This window comes from Elephantulus edwardii, unplaced genomic scaffold (genome assembly GCF_000299155.1).
Source record: "Elephantulus edwardii isolate Elephantulus edwardi_28Jun2011 unplaced genomic scaffold, EleEdw1.0 scaffold00028, whole genome shotgun sequence".
Classification (NCBI taxonomy): domain Eukaryota; kingdom Metazoa; phylum Chordata; class Mammalia; order Macroscelidea; family Macroscelididae; genus Elephantulus; species Elephantulus edwardii.
Genome location: NW_006399778.1, coordinates 16,434,071 through 16,455,088, shown reverse-complemented (window position 1 = coordinate 16,455,088; position 21,018 = coordinate 16,434,071). Strand labels below are relative to the sequence as shown.

Sequence of the window (21,018 nt, the reverse complement as noted above, 5' to 3'; positions counted from 1 at the left end):
AGAGGACCTGGTGGCAAAACCTCCTCAGCCCAGACACGGGGGAGAAGGCCCTGTTGCCCTGCAGCCTTCTGTTTTCCACCTGTGACCTCTCGCAATCCCTGTGTTTTTCTGAGCCCTGATGGATGTGTTCTCAGGCTGCCAGGACCAAGCCCCTCAGCCTAGGTGGTTTGAGACTACAGAAATGTATTGCCTCTCAATTCTGGAGGCCAGAAGTCCGAAGTGAAGCTATTGGTCAGGCCCTGCTCTCTCTGAAGGAAGGATACCCCTTTTACCTCTTCTTTGCGTCTGCTGGATCCTGGCAGTCCTTGGCCTGCAGATGTGTCATTCTAGTCTCTGCCTGTATCTTCACACGGTCATCTTTTTTTGTCTCTCTGTGTCTTTTCTCCTCTTTTAAAAGAACATCACACAGCTGAAGACCCACCCTGTTCTGTGACCTCGTGTGAACTGATTAACATCTGCAAAGACCTTGTTTCCAAACATGATTGTGTTTGCCCGTACCTGGGGTTAGGGCTCCAGCATATATTTGTGGTGGTGGTGGTGGTGTGTATGTGGGTGGACACTATAACCAGCAACACTTAGCTTCCTTCGGGGAGATGGATACTTTGACCCACCTCAGAGTCAGGTCATCCCAGCCTGGCCCGTCCTAGTGCCTGGTGAGCGCTGGCCATGCCCTTTCGTTGCTGTGATTCTCATGGCTGCATCTGCTCTTCGTTTCAGTTCTCCAAGTCCATGGTGCTAGACGTGTACAGCGATTACGTGAACAACTTCACCAACGCCATGTCCATCATCAAGAAGGCCTGCCTCACCAAGCCGGCCTTTCTGGAGTTCCTCAAGGTAGGGTCCCGAGCACGGTCCAGGCCTTTGGCTGCTGGTAGCTGGTGGCCATGAGAGGCTTCTCAGGACTGAGCAAGACTCAGGTTCTAGCATTACGGTCCTGCATTCTTGCTGTAGTCCAGAGACCTGCCTCTTCTTTGCTTTGGGGAACCCCTGTCCCATAAGAAGAAAATCATTGTTCTTGCCCTCAAGATGATGGTTATTCAGAGTTAAAATGTCAATAAGGAGCTTGGGGTCCTCATCCCGTACAGCGCAGAAGGAAGAACTGTGATCTTGCCGATTCTTTGGTAATTCCATGGGTTAGTAACCCCAGTGAGTTGGAACCTGGTGGACTGAGCTTAGGAATAAGGGGCTTCGCATAGGCTGCAAGGGTTGCTGAGCTGGTCCATCTTCCCATCTGTCAAAGAATGCAGAATATATTTCAAAGGAGAGGAAAGAGATGAAAATCCTCCGTGAGAATAAAATCTTCTGTGTGGAAGGATATGCCGGATTCATGAAGATGTCATGGGGTAGGGACATGCCACCCAGCAGGGCGTGTAGGGCGGGCCAGGTGCCAGGAAAGCACCGCAGTGTGTGGAGGGTCCTCGGGGCAGGGCCCCACTGAGGAGGCTCGGGAGGGGCTGGGCCGACAAGGCCCCAGGGGAGGGATTGTAACAGGTGTGGATGGGGCTCGAGGTGCGAGGTTGGTGGGGCTTTAGCTGTCAGAGGCAGGAGGTCGGAGCAGGCATTTCTGCATGTGTCTGTGAACACTAGATGGATACTGGGGGGCTTCACAGAAGAAAAGCCCAGGAGGGTGTTGCGCTCAGTTTAGATGATCCAGACCTGTCCAGGCACAGCAGCTCAGCGAGAATCTTTTAGGCGGTGGGAAGCATGGGAGAGTTCTGAGTTGGGGCAGAGGGGAGTGGAGGTCTGTGGGGCAGCAGTGGCAGTGGCTTGGAGCTGCAGAGGCTGAGTATGATTTTCATGCAGGTGTGTGGATGCAGTGATGGGCCAGATATAAGAGACGGGAGAATGAGAACTGCTTTCTCCTGAGAACTCATTACCCCCATGTCCCACCCAGTGCTGTGTCCCTCCCAGTCCCTGCCCAGGGCCCAGTTGCTTCCCTGTAAGTGGAGGAATGGTTGTCTTTGTTATTTCTAGAAACTAACCTTTTGAATAAATTTCTTGGTTAGGCCTCAGGATCAGAGACCTTAAAATGACCCAGGAATCTCTCTTAGCTCTTCCTTCACATCTGGGTGCTGAGAGAACCCCAGGGTGGTGGTGCTGACTGGACCTTGGGACTCTCGGTAGAGAGCTTACCTCCAGCTGAGTCTGTGAGCAGCACAGCCAGTTAAGCACTTGACTACCAGCCGCAAGCTTGGTGGTTCACACCCACCAGCAGCTCTTTGGAAAGCACACCTGGTGATCTGCCCTGAAAGTCATATGTTAGAAGCCCTCAGGCAGTGGCCTGCCCTGCTCATTGTCCTGAGAGAGAACTGACTTGACAGCCGCAGGTTTTGGTCTCCAACAGAGGCGGCAGATTTGCAGCCCAGACCGCGTCACTCTCTACGGACTGATGGTGAAGCCCATCCAGAGGTTCCCACAGTTCATCCTCCTGCTCCAGGTACCACCAGGAATTCTGGGGACTCAGATGCAGCACAGGCTGGGGGAATGCCTCCTGGGCTGAGTGATGTGGGAGGGAGGGTCTGGTACTATCACTGCCTCATAATCACGAAGCTGCCTCGTCTGCACCTGCTATGCCTCATCTTTCCTCGACCCTCCAGTGACACCCCTCTTGTCCCATAGCCTGCTTTGCACTGACCCTGCCGCCCAGGTTGTGGGGGCCCCCCAGGATTGGTGGGAGCTGAAGGACCTGTGGGAGTCTGGCAGGGAAGAGGTGCTCAGTCATTGGCTTACCTTGGCCATTTCTGGCTTCAGCTTCAGAATGAGAGCAGGATATGTGTCTGCCACCCCCATGTGGCCCTGAGAGCTGGGCCCTCCTCTGCTGACTGAGACTGCACAGGAGAAGGGTGATCTCCGTCCGTGGAGCCGGGCAGGGTGGCTGCATGCCCAGGCTCAGCAGTGTTCTCCTCTGTCCTCAGAGCTGCTTGGTCTCAGGGTGGACTCTAATCCCAATACACATGCCCACAAACACATTCATGTGTGTGCACATACCCCCCCACCCCCCCACCCCCACACCCTCACCGTTCTAGAGCCCATTCCAACTTGTGGCACCCCTCCATTGGGCTTCCAAAGCTGAAATTATTTTTTTTTAAAAAATTGTTTATTATTTATTCATTCATGTACACTTTTCTCCTTCCCCCCCCTTGCCAATTCCCCTTATAAAACTATTGTCATGCGCGCGGTTTCTTATCTTGCATTCCTTTTAGAACATCAACTCTGTCTGTAATTCTTAATGCAAATCCACTGCTTCATTTTTATTCCATGGAGTGGCAGGTGGATTTGAACCAATGACCTTTCAGTTAGCAACACAGCGTATAACAGACTATGGTTGCCACGGCGCCTGAATCCCCTTCTCACCCTCCATCAATTATTCAGGGATAGATTTTTTTTTCTCATTGCCATCTGTCCTGGCTGCAAGCGGAGCCCTTTTTAGATATGTTCTGCACACAGGAGGCCAGGGTTGGCTCTGCTGGGGTTTTTGAACTCTATCTCTCCCTGGTCCTGGCAGGACATGCTGAAGAACACCCCCAGGGGCCATGCCGACAGGCTCTCGCTGCAGCTGGCCCTCACCGAGCTGGAGACGCTGGCCGAGAAACTAAATGAGCAGAAGCGGCTGGCTGACCAGGTGGCCGAGATCCAGCAGCTGACCAAGAGCGTCAGCGACCGCAGCAGCCTCAACAAGGTGCGCGCCCGCTCTCCCCCCTGTCCGCCCGCCCTCCCATCACTAAGCCAGCCAGCCTCGTGGTCACCACTAGGTGGCAGTGTTCTCTGGGCCAGAGGCCTCCCTGATTGCAATGGTAGACTTACCTTGAGGGTTTGTTCTAGACTTGACCTCCCTCCACCCCTTTCGTTGCTATTTTACGTTATTTTCACAAAGAAGCTGATTTTGTTCATCACTGTAATAGTAAGGACAGTAGAAACGACAGCCTGGTACTGTGGTTCAGAGAGCGGGAGTTCAGGCCAGGGTCTGGGCTTGAATCTCAATTTGCCACTAGTTCTCACGGTGTGACCTCAGGTGAGTCACCCTCTCTGTCCGAACTCCATTTCCTAACTCTGAAAAGAAAATTTTAATAGTATCTGACCCCCAACAGCTTCCTTCTGAGAGGTCTTCATGCTTGTCATTCCCATTATTACTATTTTATTAAAAATAATAAAGAATCAAAAAATACTTGCAAATGAGTCTGTGAAGGGCCTCGGTTTTTACAACCTAGGCCAGTGCAAAAAGGAAAACTCCTCACAGAACGGACTCTTGGTCCAGGTCCAGTGCTCTAGACCCAGCCGCCGACCATTTCCATACCTCGTGAGGAGATGCCGTGCAGCTGTAGCCAGAAGTGATGGTTTAGGAGGAGATGGTCAAGTCACGATTGCTCTGGACAGAGAGCGAACTTTTCTCATCCTGTTCCTTGTGGACACTGGTCACTCAGCAGCCACTGGCCTGATTCCAGGGGTGCCCACGTTCAGTCAGTAGCTGTCTGATGTTGGGCATGGAACTCAACTCCCTGAGGCTCAGTTTCTCAATCTGTTAAATGGGAACATGCTGGATACATGCCAGAGGTTGCTGTGAAGAGTGTGGTGGTGACTATGCCCTGTGCCTCACCTCCAGGCTGTCCCTGGGCGATCTCAGCCAGTTGGGAGACCAGGTCAATGATTCCCCTTTTCCGTGTCCCCGGGAGAAGCGGAAGTGAAACTGGGTGTAGCCAGAAACGGAACCGTGCTGGTCATTTCAAAATGTGGCCCATCAGGCCCCTCCAGAGGCGCATTTGTGAAATATCCGGTTTTCTTTTTCCTGCCTGAATATGGAATAATGGTGGGGGTTGCCGCCAGGAGCCTGGGGAACTTTCTTTATCCCCAGTGTGGGCTGGGTACGTGTAGCACTTCTTGTGGCCAGATGCAGTCAGAGTCTAGAAGATACGTAGTTCTTTGGGAAACAGGGCGCTTTCTCCTGGTGAGGAGACTTGGGGGTGACCTGTCCTTTTCGTAGTGAAGATGAGGATTGGTAGAGGGAAGGAGGATAGTGCTCATCAGAGTCGTGGGTTTTGGGAATGGATTTTACAGAATTCCCCCTGAAAAGAACCCCTGAAAAAGATGTTTCTCAGGAAGTCCATGCCTGGGTAGGTGGTTCTCGAGCTGGACTGGGCCCCAGGAGTCCAGGCTAAGACCGTAAGCCAGGTTTAGGTGCTGAGACTAGAGGGTTTTGACCTCCTCAGGACTATTCTAAGGAACAGAAGGGGTCAAGACTGCCCAGCAGGTCAGGGTCCTGGTGGGGATGACGTCAAGGTCACCTGAGACTACTGTGACAGCGGTAGTAATGGAGGTGGCTCCCTACAGAGTGTCCCCTGTCACCCTCAGGGCAAGCTTCATAGGGGTCACCTGTGCAGATACACAGGGCTTTGTGTTCAGGGGAGCTGATGTTTGGTTCAGTGCTCTGCCGTCTGTCTTGGAACACCTGCATACCTTGTGAGGAAGGAACCTTGCATTTTCATTTTACACATGCAGCCAGGCCTAGTCACAAGCTAGTCACCTTGTATGATCCGACTGGTGGGGGCTTCAGAATCCAAGGCCTGGGGAGGTGAAGGGCCTTCTACTGTGGCCCATGAGATTGCCGTGAGCCAGAATCCGGTAGATGGCACCTAACAACAGGTAGATGGCCCCTAACAACATCGAGTGAGACCCACTTTGCCAGGACTGCGAGGGCCTGGAGCCAAGTAGCGTGGTCCGTTTAGCAGGTCTGGTGTTCTGTTATTCCCAGCTGGTGAGCGGTGGAGCACGGCTGTGGCCTGGGACAGTGGCAGTGCTGGCCATGTGCGGTTGTATAGGCAGCCACCTGGTCATGACAGGCTCCCCTGCAAAGGGGTGCTGGCTGCTGAGGTCGGCTTGAGAAGAGAGGGGTTGTCAGACTCCTGGGAGTCTCCAAGGGACCGAGAACTTGGCAGGGTCCTCTGGTCTTTTCCTCAGTGCAGCATGTCACCGTCCCCACCTCTGCCAATCTCTGTCCCCCTTTCCGTGCAGTGCAAGAGTCCTGGGTCTTCGGCACAGTGAAAGGGGCCGGAAAACCCGCGCTGACTTAGCCCTGCCCTCCTTTCCCCAGCTGTTGACGTCGGGCCAGCGGCAGCTGCTCCTGTGTGAGACGCTGACGGAGACTGTGTACGGGGACCGTGGGCAGCTGATCAAGTCCAAGGAGCGCCGGGTCTTCCTGCTCAATGACATGCTGGTCTGTGCCAACATCAACTACAAGTGAGTGAGCCTGGGCTTCCTGGGCTCAGGGTCGGGCACCAGCCTGTGCAGGAGAGAGTGTGCACCGTACGGGGGCAGCGAGGGTAATTCTTGGGCCAGAGGCTATAAACTGGTAGCACATTGGTTCCATTCGAAAAACACCCAGACCTGTTGCTGTTAAGTTCATTCCAGTTTGTGACGACCTAAGTGTCATGCTTGGAAAGGTAGCGAAAGAGAGGAAGCCCCTCGACAAGATGGATTGACAGGGCGACTGCAGCGGTGGGCTTGAGTGTGTCAGAGATGAGGAGGGTGGCACTGGGGAGCACAGGATTCAAGTCTGTTGTTCACAGGGTCATTATGAGTGGTACTCGCCTCGACGGCACTTAACAGGTATGACAAGGGGGACTCTGGTGGTTTCTTGTTGTTACTGAATAGCGTAGAGTCAGAACCAACCCATAGCTGACCCTCCAGCAGGTTTTCAGAGACAGTTAATCACATGGGAGGAGATTGCCCACCCTTCTCCCTCAGAGCCGCTGGTGGCCTCAAACCGCGTGCCTTTGTGATTACAGCACAGCTTTTTTTTTTCTTTGTCTTTTTTTTTTATTCTTTATTTTATTTTTACTGATTTATTTACAAAGTTCGAGTACATTGTTTTTAGTACAAGGTCTTGCCCATTTCCTTCACTTTAACACACATCAAGTTGTGCAATCATATGAGTAGCATAGCTTCTTGCCACTAGGCCACCAGAGCTCCCTGGTGGCTTAGTGGTAAGGAATTGCACTGCTAATGAAAAGGTACACGGTTTGAATCCAGCACCTGCTCTGCAGGAGAAAAGCTGAGCAATCTCTTCTTATGTGATTTGCTGTCCCTGAAAACCCACTGGCAGGTCAGCTGTTGGGTCACTTCCTACTAGAAGGTACACAGCAACAACAGCAAGTATTACAGAGTGGAACTGCCCCGGAAGGATTTTCTTGGCTGTAATCTTTAAGGAGCAGGTCACCAGGTCTTTTTTGGGTGGAGTGGCTGAGTGGATTTGAACTGCTAACCTTTTGATTAGTAGATGAGCATAGACAAGTTGACCTAGGCCTGCATGGGTCATTGTTTGGCTCACCCAGAGTTCACACACAAGCTGTTGTTGTTGTTGTTAAGTGCCGTCGAGTTGCCTGAGGCTCATAGCAACCCTGTGTACAACAGCCCTAAACCTACTCTATCCTGTGCCAATCACACGGTCTCCAACATACCCATCCCGATTACCCCAGTCACTGAATCAGTTCACCTCATTGAGGTCCTTCCCCTCCTGCGCCATCCCTCCACCCTCCCAAGCATGATGTCCTTCCCTCATCACACAAGCTGAGACATTGAATTTCCTTTTGAGAATTTGAAGCACACGGCAGACTGGAAGGCCCCTGCCAGCATAATGGTTAAGTGTCTGGCTGCTAACTCAGTGGTCAATGGTTCAACTCCCCCAGCACCTCCATAGGAGAAAGTCATGATGGTCTGCCCCCATAAAGGTTACAACCAAGGAAGCCCTAGGCAGCTTCCTATCTGCACATGATCTGGCCATTAGTCCAATGGCATGTACAGCAACAGCAAGTTGGGCCCACATCGCTAGGGCCATGAGGGCCTGGAGTTGAGTAGTGTGGTCATTCTGTCAGGGCCAGGTCTATGCTGTCCTTCCCTGGGCCCATCTGACCCCATTCGCTTACTCTCTGGCCCTGTAAGCATCTGGCAGTGCAGCCCTTTACCAAATGCTTCCCGCGAACTCCAGCTGTGACCTTCCCAGCCGGGGCTCTTATCCACCGGTGTGGAGGAGAATCTCCGCTCGCTGTTTGACAACACTAGAAAAATAGCACGTAAACAACAACGTGCAGCAGTAATTGAGATCAAGAGGGCGAGCAGTCTTCTGTCATCAGCTGCTGGTCCCAGCCTGGCTCTCCCCTCCCAGCTGGAGCACCCCGGGACGTGGAGGCTGCCCAGGGGGCAGCTCTGCTCCAGGAGCAGCAGGTCTGGGGCTTCTCTGAGACCTAGGTCACGTGGTACAGACCTGTGCAGAGACACGTATTCACTGTTCCTTCACCCTCATCCTCTGTGAATCCTGGTGTTCACTGAGCTCTTACTATGTGCCAGCCAGTAGTTCCTAGCTCTGAACAAGACCCAGCCCTGTCTCTAGGAGCTTGGCAGGATTCCGCCCCCCCAAGAGAGACCTGTGTCCCAGAGGCCAGGGAGCAGTGTGCATGGCTGACTCATTCATGCATGCACTGTAATGTCATGTCTACTCATGAACGCAGAACTGTGAAGTTCGGCGGCTTTCCCATCACCCTCTCTGTTGCCCTTTTGCTCTGGGTCTGCCAGGAATGAAAAGCGTGATATGGGTGTAAGCGGCCCGGTTTGGGAACTGGTTCAAGTGATTTGGGACTTGTCACTTAAACTGAGCACCAATGCCTTCATCTAGAATACTACAGACTTCTTAGCAGGGCTGACGGGAAGCCAGGTCCAGCCCTGGGAGAAGCCCCTGTGTGGTCCCCCCGTCCTGGCCTCTGTTGCCATGGTTCCTCCTTCTGAGCTTGTCCCTCTGCCATTCAACCCTGGTCCCTGTGGGTCTCAGCTCCCATCAAAAGCACACAGTAACAGTAACCAGGTCCCTTCCTCTTGTCTTTCCTCAGGCCTGCCAACCACAGGTAGGTGGTGTGTGGTGTTGGGGCCCAAAGGTGCATGGGTTCTTTCTGGATCTGGGGCTGAGCCTTTGCCCCCTGGTGCTTCTGCCTCCATGATGGCCCCCTGTGCTGCCCGCCCTGGTGTGGGCCTGTGCCCACTGCTTGGGCTCCGCGTGCCTGGCTGAACTGGTGTGCCTGGGCTGACCCTGTGGCCAGTGTGGTGCCAGCTCTCCAGGGCCTCATCCTCTTTGTCCTTGGCAGGGGCCAGCTGGAGATCAGCAGCCTGGTGCCCCTGGGGCCCAAGTACGTGGTGAAGTGGAACACGGCGCTACCCCAGGTGCAGGTGGTGGAGGTGGGCCAGGAGGGCGGTGCCTACGACAAGGACAATGTGCTTATCCAGCACGCTGGTGCCAGGAAGACCCCTCCTGCAAGCCAATCCCAGAGTGAGTACTGTGTTCCCTGCAACCCTGCCCACCTTGCCCTGGCCGAGGGGGCTTCTTGCCAGGCCATATGGGCTCCACTTGTCTCAGGGACCCCAGGCTGAAGGGTAACTGGGCAAAGAGGCTCTGGATTTTACAGCCCCACATCACAGCAATATGCACCCACTGTTCACCCACTCAACAAGTGCACATATATCCTGTCCTGCTCACACCCCTCCCTACACACAGAATGTGATACTCATGCACACACATGCAGGCACACATACACACACATGGGCACAAATGGGCATGCACGAACAAACACACACATATTATACACACAGGAACTCTGGGTCAAACGAGTACCTTCCAATTCCTGCCTGCCTTGCCTTCCTGTGCTTCTGGCCCACGTGTCCCCTCTCTTCTCACTTCCCTTCCCTGTATGGGGAGGTATCTAGGTAACACTTTCCTTGCCCCCTGCCCCAGGCACCAGGCTCAGGGATGCCAGGTACTCTGCCGGCACCCTCTGTGCTCTGCCCTGCCAGTACCCTGAGTTCAGGGGCTGCTCAGCACCAACCATCTCCCTGCCTATGGACTTCCCAGGGTGCCCACTGCTCCCAGCCCCTCCTGACTGCTTCTCCCCATTTCATCCTTGTCCCCTCTGGTTCACCCCTCCATCCAGTCTCAAAATACAGACTTCAGAACACAGATCCGTTCTGTGTGTGTCGCTCTCAGCCTTGACATCCACTCTAGCCTTCCCATTGCTTGGTGAAGTCTCGGACCTTTTCTCAGCCAGCTGGCTCCCAGCCATGCTGGCCTGACTGCAGCCCTTGCCTGGAGCCGACGGCTGAGGGCTTTACTGAGCGTCTGCTGAATGAATGAAGGATGCTGGGTGAATGAATGCCTACAATGCCTGGAGCACCTTCCACAGGCAGGAGCACATTTGGGTTTCACTTCCTCCTCCCCACCAGCCAGGCTTCGTCCACTGCCTGACTTTGGAGGTTGCCCCCCCCCCCCCGGAGTGCCTGCAATTCTGGAAGATCTGAGAATGATTGCACCACCCCCTTTCCTTGGGGAGCTGGGCAGTGCAGCTGTGCCCACTTCCGGGATGCTGCGTTTCTTTCCCAGATCTGTGGGCAGGAAGGGCTGGCTTGCAGACCTGACCTGCTGTTCACAGGAACCTCCTTGAAAAGGGCAGCCCTGCCCCTGCCTCCCTCAGAGTCTCAGCCTCGTGAGATCCCGCTCTCCCTCTCCACTCCTGCGGGCTGGTGCTCTGGGACCCCCTCCTTCCATGACTGTGCTGGCTGTACGTGAGCTCTTCAGACTTGCACCAAGTACAGCTGAGCCCCTTACCCTTAAAGGGGAAGAGGATTCTTGAACCCTAGTTGGCCTCCCATGATTTTTATGATATTGTTACTCAACTATGTAGAAATAGAAAACTAGCTCTCATAAACTCCGTATGCTAATAGCCGTTCAACAACCATAAAGGCAAGGCAGAGTCACAAATTGAGTAAAAATAAAGCTGCAAAACAATAAAATTCAGATGAACAACATTAATTTAATGTGATGGGTGATGTTGTTTTGTTATTGCCAAATTGCTGGCGATATGGGCATGGTACGGCTAAGACAAGGTTCTTGTGTATTTCCTGGGCCTTTTGCACAGGATGATTTAGGGGGACTCCCATTTCTTGCCAGCTCACTCCATTTGAATTCCTACAAAGCCTTTCCTCATTCCTGATTGGCTGTGAGCACTGTTTATCTCCCGAGACCACCTCTGCTCATTGCTCCTGACCTGGTGGCCCTGAAAGTAGCCTTGCTCAGAACAAACGTCTGTGGAAACTGCCACCAGGGAGCAGAATGTGGCTTTAAAAAGTGTCTCAGGCTGTGCCTTCTGATTTTTTAGATAATAATCTGAATGAAAACGCAGAGTGACCACCTGCCTCCAGGAGATTCCGTAAGACCTCAGCTTGAGAAGCCCTGGCATGTAGAGTGTGGAGGACACTCTGCTGGTGTAGCCCCACAGGCAGTTGCGTTGTGAACCCCAAAGACTGTTTGTCTCCGGTGATTCCAATTCACCAGTGACTTCTAGGGATAATTGGGCCATCTCCTCACTTTGCAATTTACAGCCTCAGAAACCTTATGGAAGGTTGCTACATGTTGAAATTGACAACAGGGAGTGAATGAGTGGGTGCTAGAATATAGCCCGCATTTCCCAGCGTGCCATCCAAGAATGCCCCGAGTTGCCTGCTGGTCTCTTCTCTATCTTGCTGTCCATCCCTTGTGCCCTCCTCTTCTCCCAGTCTCACCATCCTACAGATTTGGGCACCCTCCTGGTCTCTCAATAATATCCCATTGCCCAACACCTTCCCCCGGATGGGGCTCTCACTGGCTGCTTCTACCTCAGGTCATAAGCTCTGTTAAAGCAGGATCTCTGTCTGTCGTGCTTCCTGCTGTATCTTCGGCACCTAGCACAGAACCTGGCACATAGTAGATTGTTGGTACATCTTTGTACACCTTGCTGTTCCTTCTATTTCCTGGCCCCAGAGGATTCTTTAGGACCTAGATTCTTTTGCCTTGTGGCCTCTGAGTTTGTAGCGTGGATCACAGTGGCTAGACTTCTGATGGCTGTCTCCCCACCTACACAAGGAGCTGTTTGGGACGAGAGCCACATGACATCCCTCTGCTTATCCCCATGCCATTTCCTCAGGGCAGCAGCTTCCATGCTCTGTAGTCGGTGGCCTCCTGTTCTCTGGTCCACCCTCTTCCCATCCTGAGCCTGAGCGGGGTCTCTTCTCTGCCCAGACAAGGTATACCTCGGCCCCCCGCGCCTCTTCCAGGAGCTGCAGGACCTGCAGAAGGACCTGGCCGTGGTCGAGCAGATAACCCTTCTCATCAGCACACTGCATGGCACCTACCAGGTATGCCGCCTGGCCCGGCCCTGTTGGGTCCCAAGGTTCTCTTTGGGGTCAGAGAACCGGGGGCTTCTCTTTCATCTCTTTCCCTGGTGTGCCTCTGACTCCTGACCTCCTGCAGGCAATAGTGGCCAGAGTTCTGTATCCATGGTGGAAGTCAGATGTGCGGCCTTTAAGTCTAAATCCTGGCTGCTGGGCCTTTGTCCTCTGCACAGTGGCCAGTCGGGCTTATAGCCTCTGCTCCAAAGTTGGAGAGGAAACTGGCTTTGGGGTGGAGTCTGTTCTCCCAAGGAGGAGAACCTGGGGGGACTTGAACCCGGGGATGGAGAGTTGGCTTCCTGCCGGTGACTAAGTGACAAGTCCCTGGCACAGGCTGTGTAAGTTTACCTGCTGGGATGCTGCTGTGCTGTCAGAGCTGGTCTGGGTTGACCTCTTGGCTTCCTTATTCCTAGAATCTGAACATGACTGTGGCTCAAGACTGGTGCCTGGCCCTGCAGAGGCTCATGCGGGTGAAGGAGGAGGAGATCCACTCGGCCAATAAGTGCCGCCTCCGGCTCCTGCTTCCTGGGAAACCTGACAAGTGAGAGAAGGGGGCTGGGCAGGGGAGGGCTGCTGCCTGGGCTGGGCCGCTGAGGATTGGGGGTGTTAGGGGACAGACACCCCGTTTATCAGGACTGCCATGGTGGGAGCGGGTGTGAGCACTGAGATTGCACTCAGCACAGTGCCTAACACATAATAGGTGTTCATGGGAAGATGGTTGAATGAACGGTCCTGCCTCAGTGGGTCCCCTGTCAGGATACTAAACCTGCTGGCACTAGTTGGCCACCTTGGCGTCATGTCCTGCTCCCTCACATCAGACCTCAGGACCAGGTTCTCTGTCTGCCCTCTAGGGACCCAGCCTCCCACCAGCACTGCCCAGTCCCGAATGGCCAGCCCAAGAGTTTGTGGACTGGAAATCCTAAACCGGGGTTTGTGGAACTGATGGCAGAATTAGCTGGGCAGCCCTGTTGAGATGGAGGAGGGGTGTACGGGGGCGGGGCACTAGCCTGGACTGAGCCTGGAAGTGCCCACCACGTACACTCCTCTGTCCTGTGCGAGGCATGTATCATCATCCTTCTTTTAGAAATGAGTTGAAACTCAGTTACATAACAACTCCAAAGACTCCTAGTGACGGGTAGAGCTAGTTTGACACCTCAGCTGGTATGGGGAGGGGGCCAGAATATAACTGACGGTCCCCTCGTTGGAGAAGGGTGGAGGTCAACGTGTTACAAGTGCAGTGGCGGCGAGGAAGGGGAGATGACTGATTAGCTTGAGGCAGGGCCCCAGGCCCAGGGTGCAGGGCGGATGGAGCTCAGGGTCTTAAGCACTGAGTTCTCCCTGACTCTGCTGCCACCTGCTAAGTGGTCTTCCCTGTACCCTCTCCTCCCTGTGCACCCCTCAGGGGACCCTCTTCTTCCTGTGCAACCCTCAGGGCACTGGGATGGCCCTCAGTGCACAGGAGGCCTCAGAGACCAAAGGGCCCCTGCTTCTGGAAGGTGCAGGGACAGCGTGGGAGAGGCGGTGACTCCCGGCTGCTGCAGACTTGTGCTCAGCCTGTTTGTTCATCATTCATTTGTGCATCTGCCCAGCAAGCGCTTCATAAGCCATGCTGTGTGTCCCATGCTGGGCACAGGCCAGAGAGAGCCCTGCTTGTCCCTCCAGAGGCTCGTTCTTGGGGGGAGGGGTCACGTTTATATCCAGCTGTCTGATAAGGCCTATGGAAATCTTCAGAGGTGGGGCAGGTGGCCAGGGAGAGCCCTGGAGGGGCCTTTCATATCTAGGCCTATAGAAACCAGGTCCTGCACTCTGCTTGGTGCCCCAGCCGTGGACCAAGGGGGCCTCCCCTCCTGCGGCCACACTGGGTGAAAGGTGATTGAAGCCTTTGCCAGACCTCTGACCAGCCCTTCCTCCATCTTTGTCACTTGGGTCAAGGAAAGTCAAGCAGTGGCCCAGGGTGAGTTACGTCACTGTGCCAGGCACTAAGGCTCCTGCCTGCACCCCTCTCTCCACAGGTCTGGTCGCCCCATCAGCTTCATGGTGGTCTTCATCACCCCTAACCCCCTCAGTAAGATCTCCTGGGTCAACAGGTTGCACTTAGCCAAGATCGGACTCCGTGAGTACCCCGGTGGCAAGGTGCCATAGGGCCAGGGGTGCAGAGAGGTGAGGTTTAGGGGGATATGTCTGCGTAGTGCCCAGGGTCAGTGGGGAGCAGGAAGGCTCTGGGCTAGTGGGGGGTGGGATGGGAAACTTGTGGATCCAGAGTTCTGAGGCTCTGCTCTGCTCAGTGACCTTGAACTTGTGCCTCTGACCCTCTCTGAACCTCTGTCTCTCCATCTGTAAAGTGATGCCAGTTGACAGCCAGTGAGTGGTTGCCAGGAGGTGGGGTGGAGGAGAAGGAAGAAACCTAGAGGCTGTCTTTGCCTGGGGTGGGGCAAGGTGAGGAATGACTTCTAAATGTAGACAGAGGTGATGGCTGCCTAACTCTGACTATGTGTAAAACTAGTGAGTGTTACACTTAAAAGGGTTGAGTCTATGGTTGTGGTTGTTGTTGTTTGATACTGTCAAGTTGAGTATGACTCGTAGAGACCCTATGAATAACAGATCTGAACCCTTATCCTTAGCATCCCTGACACACTGGGGCCCATTGTGGCAATCACTGGCATTCCATCTGGTTCAGGGTCTTCCTCTCCTTTGCTGATCCTCCACCTCCCAAGCATGATGTTCCTCTCCAAGGAATAGCCTGTCCTAGCAACATGCTCCAAGTACATGAGATAAAGCTTTGACATGCTTACCTCCAAAGAACACTCTGGTTGCACCTTCTCTAAGACATCTGTTTATTCTTTTGGCATTCCATGGGATATTCAGGACTTTTCTGCAACACCACAAAATTATTCTTCTGTCATTCTTTCTTTTTGTCCAACTCTGAGATACATAGCAGGTGACTGGTAAAACCATGGCTTGCATCAGGCACACCTTAGTCTTTAAAGTGACATCATTGCTCATCAGGACTCTGAAGGGGTCCCTGACAGCACACTTTGTTATAGTTATAACACCAATGTTATATGTCTCCTGAATGAGATATCATTAAATTAGTGGGTAGAGGGGAGATAGGTGCTGCACTAAACTGATTTTCAACCCAATTTCAAACTCAGTGCTGTTGAGTTGATTCTGAACTTCTATTGCATTCCTGATGCTGTAAATTATAGTGGGAAAGAAATTGTGATCTTTCTTCCCAAAGCCAGTGATGGAGCCTTTGGGTCAGCAGTGCAACTCACTATGTTGTTGCTGATTGCTGTTGAGATGAGCACGACTCATAGTGAACCTAAGAACAAAAGACCTGAAGCCTTTCTGTAACTATCGTCATTTCTCCAAGTTCACAGAGTTTCCAGAGGCATGTAATTTAAGAAATGAACGCCACTCCTGCTTCCAAACCTGTCTTAAACTGGAGCTCCACCAAACACTGTCCATCTTGGGCAACTCTTACGGCATTTGACACCCCAGTGGCACAAGGTGGTTCAGTATCACAGCAAACCCAGGTTACCTCAGTACAGCAAATTGACAGAAGAGTGCTGTACCACTTAGAAGAATGTTCCTCTAAAATACCTACCCTACCCTCAACCAAAACAAGACTCACTATAGACGCTGTCATTTTCTCCTCTGAACTCTCTTAACAAACTCTGTTGGTACAGGCATAATGTGTCATGCTGCTAACTGAAGGGCTAGTAGTTCAAATCCACTGGCTGCTTTGTGGGAGAAAGATGGGCAGTCTCCTTCCAGTGCAATTTACAGCCTCAGAAACCAAATTTACACCCTCACTGTGGGTTGGAGCCAACTCGAGGGAAGTGAGTTTGGTTTTCTGGTTTGGGTATGGACTTCATAACGTAATAATCCCAATAATGATGGTAATGCAGTACTTCCTGTGGAGTAAGCATTTTTTCTAAGTATTACACATGCATCTTTTCTCTTCAAGGCAGGTTCTTTCTGTTGAAGAGAAAAAGGGTCCTCTCTTTACAAGAATCAGAGGCCCAGAGAGGTGGAGACTTGCCTCAGTCACACAGCAGGAAGGCACTGAGTTGGCATTTGGATCCATGGTAACCTGCAGATCCCCTTCTCTGTCCTTTCTCCTTCCTCAAGTTGGCGAGGTACTCTCGACCGACCTACATTTGCTAGCTTATAGTTACCTATGATATGACTTGAGCTCCAGCTTAATGATTGTAGTTGTCAGCAGGGACATGTCTTTGGTTTTATGCTATCATTTTGCTTTTGGTGTGTTTTTTAAATAGGTAAATATGTATTTCTAATAGTTTCTTGAATTAGTTTTTCCAAATAAGTCAGGCCCTTCATTCCTGGCTTTCGTGAATTCAACCACCATTTGAGTCTCTCCAGCAAGTTAGGGCACAGGGGACAAAGCAGTGGCAAAACACCGAGAGCTCTGACCTTGAGAAGCTTACAGTTTGTGAAGGTCCAAACCCCAGACCCAAACCCACGGTTGTCAAGTTGCCCTGATTCGTAGTGACACAGTAGAACCGCCCAAGGGGTTTCCAGAGCTGTAAATCTTTATAGAAGCAGACCGCCTCATCCTCCGCCCTCCGAGAGGAAGAGATTGCTGACTCCAACGAGCACTCAGTACTTTGCCTGCATTACCACCAGGGCCCCCTTAATGAGGGACCGGAAGACGTGAACTAGAGAGCAGACCAGCAGGAAGAGGATAAAGCTGGGTGGACAGATGGAACTGTCGACAGATGGGGTTTGGAGACTTTGGGCAGCCAAGGCCTCTGCAGAGGTGACGGCTGGATGCAGAAGGAAGCTGTGTGACAACCTGGGTCAAAGGACGTGGGCTTTGAGAACAGCATGTGCAGAAGCCCCGAAGTGAGGAGAAGACGACCAGAGTGATCAGAGCTGAGGGAGGAGAGAGAAGGAGATGGAGGGGCCTATGGGGAGCAGGCCTCTCAGAAAGCCAGGGTGAAAGCTCTGCTATTGAGTTCATTCTGACTCATACTGACCTTACAGGACAGAGTAGAACTGCCCCGCAGGGCCTCCAAGACTGCGATGCTAACAGACGCAGGCCACCTCCCCTTCCTACCTCAGAGCCCCTGGAAGAGATACATGGATGTGTTGTGGGTGTGAGGAAGTATTCATTGTAGCCTCAAGAGCTGGTTCCTGCCCGCTTTCTATTATTAAGTGGATCCCTCTCGCTGCGTGGAGAGGAGTATTGGAGGGCAGGATCAGGGGCTCCATGTGGCAAGTCCCTTTTGGGATCTATTGTGTATGTTGCTTCGGCCTGTACTCAGGCATATCTGGGTGACAGATGTCTTCAGAGGATGAAAACAGCTGCTGAGAAGTCTGTGCAGAGGCTGCAAAGGATTGTGGGAGTTCTGCTCCCTTGCCTCCGGCCAGACTCTCAGCCACACACTCCCCTCCCCACCATGGGGTGTCTGTGCACCTGCCTTCAGGGTGGGGTACAACTCCTATTTGACCCCAAGCTGCCGTGTTGGGGGTGTTGGGGGTGGAGGAGAGGAGCTGGTTGGTGTGGGACCTGCTCTCAGCACTGCCTGTGTAGACGCTCAGCTGCCCCCTCCACACAGTTCCACTGCAGGAAAAGTTTTAATGGAAGAAGAGTCATTTGAAATCTTATTTGAATGCTTAGGTTCCCCTGGGGCTTGAATAATTTGTTCATTTTATTTTGCCAGTTTGTTTTTTTTATCTGCAGTGCCTAGTTGGGGGTGGGGGATAATATGAGCCTGTTAGAAATAGAATATGTTGCAAACATTTATTCACAAAGACGTGATTCCTTTAATATCTTCCCCCTATATCTTCCTCTGTCAGTGCCTACTCCGTTTATCTTCATGTGCCAAGATCGTAATCCACTAAGGGATGGAGTGGGGGAGCTTGGGACTGAAGAGGGCAGTTCTGCTTCTAGAAGGATGAAAACCTCAAAGTCATTGCCGTCTAGTCGGAATCAACCCATAGCTGACCTGCCGAGGGGATTTCAGAGGCTGTAAATTGCACTGATAGAGATTGCCCACCTTTCTCCTGAGGAGCAGCTGTTGGTTTCACATTGCTCACCTGCCCACTAGCCTGCCAGAGCGCCCCCCTGAAGGATGCTGTTGTTGTGGGTATGATTCAGAGCGACCCTGTGAGCAGCACATCTGAGCGCTGCCCTTGGGCACTCTGATGCTCTGATGCACCTGAGCCCGTGGCTGCAGTCACTGTGTTGGTCCCTCATTGGAGATCATCCCCTCTGTCACTGACACTTTACTTTTCCAAGCATGATGTCCCTTTAAGGAATAGCCTTTTTTTTTATTATAAGGAATAGCCTTTCCTAGCAACTTGTCAAATTATGTGAGACGAAACCTCGCCCTCTTTTTTCCAAAGAGCATTCTGGTTTCACTTTCTCCAAGACACATCTGTTTGTTCTTTTGACAGTTAATTCTGTACCCTTCTCCAATATCACAGTAGAAATGCATCAATTCTTCTGTCATCTTTTTTTAAATTTTATTTTATTAATTTTAATGAACATTTACAGAGATTTTGGATTTCCACTCATTGTTACACTTTTCTCCCTGCCCACCCCTCCCTACCAGTTCACTCCTCTCTTTGAAAAGTAAAAGAAAAATTCCTTCATTGGTATACAACCCCCGGCCCCGAATACACTCCACTATGCAACCTTAATTCTGGACTCTTGTGATAACCCTAATACCCTATCATATGTCGCTTTTAAACTGTTCTCTCCCTTATCAGTTTCAATGCAGTATACAGAATTTATCCAGTTTTTCTCAGTCTTACCCCAACCCTGACGTCAGTCCCGTTCTGCAACAGTGGCACTATGCAATATTTGTCTTTTTGTGACTGAGATATTTCACTCAGCATAATGTCCTCCAGGGTCACCCATTTTGAATAATATTGCATGAGTTCCTTATTTTTCAATGCAGTGTAGTATTCCATTGTGTGAATATACCACAGCTTCTCTATCCATTTGTTTGTTGATGGGCACTTGGGTTGTCTTTATTTATTGTCCAGCTCTCAGATGCATGAAAAGACCATGGCCTGAATCAGGTGCGTCTTAATCTTCAAACTAAGATCACTGAAGGAGGGGGGGAAGTCTAGGACCCTAGCATTGCCACTGCTCAGTGTGGTCCCAGGAGAGACAGACATCCTGGGTCCTGGTTTCCTTGCCTGCAAATGAAAGTGCTGCACTGGGTCCACTCCCCTCTTGCATTTGTGTCCCGAGTCATACAGAGGGCTGGAGAGGTGGAAGGGGTCATGCTTGGAACTGTGTGAAATGGGGTCAGTCTGTCTGACCGTGGCTCCCGGTGTGCCACTTAGCCCTCTGTGACAGGTAGAGACCCCTGGGAGGGTCTATGTGTGGCAGAAACAGTTTGCATTCAACTATTAACCAGAGATTGGCTGTTCAAACCCACTCAAAGGCGCCATGGAAGAAAGGCATGGCCATCTGTTTCTGTGAAGATTACAGCTCAGACACCTCCTGGAGAAGTCATACCCTGTAACAGTTGGGGCCACCAGGAGTTGGAATCGAATCGATGGTGGGAGGTTTGGTTTTAGTTTTTAAGGGCCTTGGCTTTTGCATCTGAAAAGGAAGCTAATGAAAGTACTCCTTGCTGAGGCCCTCGTGAGGTGTAGAGGGACAGTCAGCACCTGTGCAGGGGACAGGGCCTGAGGGAAGCTTTTGCACAGCTGTGACGTCATTTCGAGAGATGAAGTGAGCGGCTCAGGATCACACACAGTTCAGTGCAGACTCGGGCCAGGACGCCTCCCTCTGCTCTCTGCCAACTGGCAGAGTCTCCCATCTCATAAAGGTTGGGAAGGGAGGCGCTCGGAGCTGAGGCTGGAGCCTCCTGGGGCTCCCTCCCAGCTGTCTTTCCACCCTTGTAGCTCGTCAAGTCTTATGTACCGAGGATCCCAAGCCTCTCCCACCCCCACTAACCAGGAGAACCTGACCAGGCCTGGGCCGTGGCCACACGGTCCACAACAATGCATCTAAGTGCAGGCCTGCTGGCTCCCACCACCTCCAGTTGGCTTTGCTTCCCAGCTCTTGGGCTTCATAGACCTGCTGTCACTTGGTGATGATTCTAGTTCCTGAGTCCTGAGCATGCCTCAGACAGGTACACACACCTTCCAGACCTCTTCCCCTTGCTTCCTCACAGCAGTCCCAGGGCTAGGATCTACCTAGGTCAGTGGTGGCAGGTCTGCTGTCCTGTGTGTCAGCACGTGGCCCAGGGCACTGACTGTGGGGCCTGGCCTGGGTTTTCTCCCAGTGGCTAACCTTGGCCACTCACCTGGCCTTCCTGGCCTCCAGTCTATCTCCCTGCAGGAAGTGTGGACCAGCAAAGATGTTTGCTGATGTCCTGCCAGGTTCTGACATCTGTTGTTGTGACCAATAGGATCCCCTGGTGCTGAGGAGGTGGGAGGGTGTCTGAAAGGCAGCCGTGGACTTGGGAATGTGGAAAGAATGGTCGGGGCTTGGAGGAGCAGAGCAGGGTGATGGAGGGTGGACCCAACACCACTCACCCTCAGCAGTACAGGTAGGATTATTATCATCAGAGCTCAGGTGGTGTAATCCTTCTGGAGCTGCACTGCTAACCCCCAGGCCAGGGCTCTTCATCGGTTTGAATCCACTGGCGACTCCTCGGGAGACAGATGAATAGTCTCCTTCCGAGCACTTTGCAGCTTCAGAAAACCTGCTGGAGGGTCAGCTATGAATCGGTTCCTCTTGAAAGGCAATGTGTGTGAGAGAGTTACCATCACGCCACTTCTGTCCTCCAT

At 52.4% G+C, this 21,018-nt stretch overlaps 1 protein-coding gene across 1 annotated transcript in view; it reads left to right on the top strand.

Annotated features, from left to right (window-relative positions):
• Positions 1-21,018, top strand: part of ARHGEF10L (Rho guanine nucleotide exchange factor (GEF) 10-like) — a 149,556-nt gene that overhangs the window by 60,872 nt on the left and 67,666 nt on the right. The window contains exons 11-18 of the mRNA XM_006883599.1: positions 718-834; positions 2,345-2,437; positions 3,506-3,679; positions 6,086-6,231; positions 9,126-9,307; positions 12,086-12,201; positions 12,648-12,775; positions 14,247-14,347. Of these exons, the coding sequence (XP_006883661.1) occupies positions 718-834; positions 2,345-2,437; positions 3,506-3,679; positions 6,086-6,231; positions 9,126-9,307; positions 12,086-12,201; positions 12,648-12,775; positions 14,247-14,347 (1,057 nt within the window). The remainder of the gene's footprint in view (positions 1-717; positions 835-2,344; positions 2,438-3,505; positions 3,680-6,085; positions 6,232-9,125; positions 9,308-12,085; positions 12,202-12,647; positions 12,776-14,246; positions 14,348-21,018) is intronic.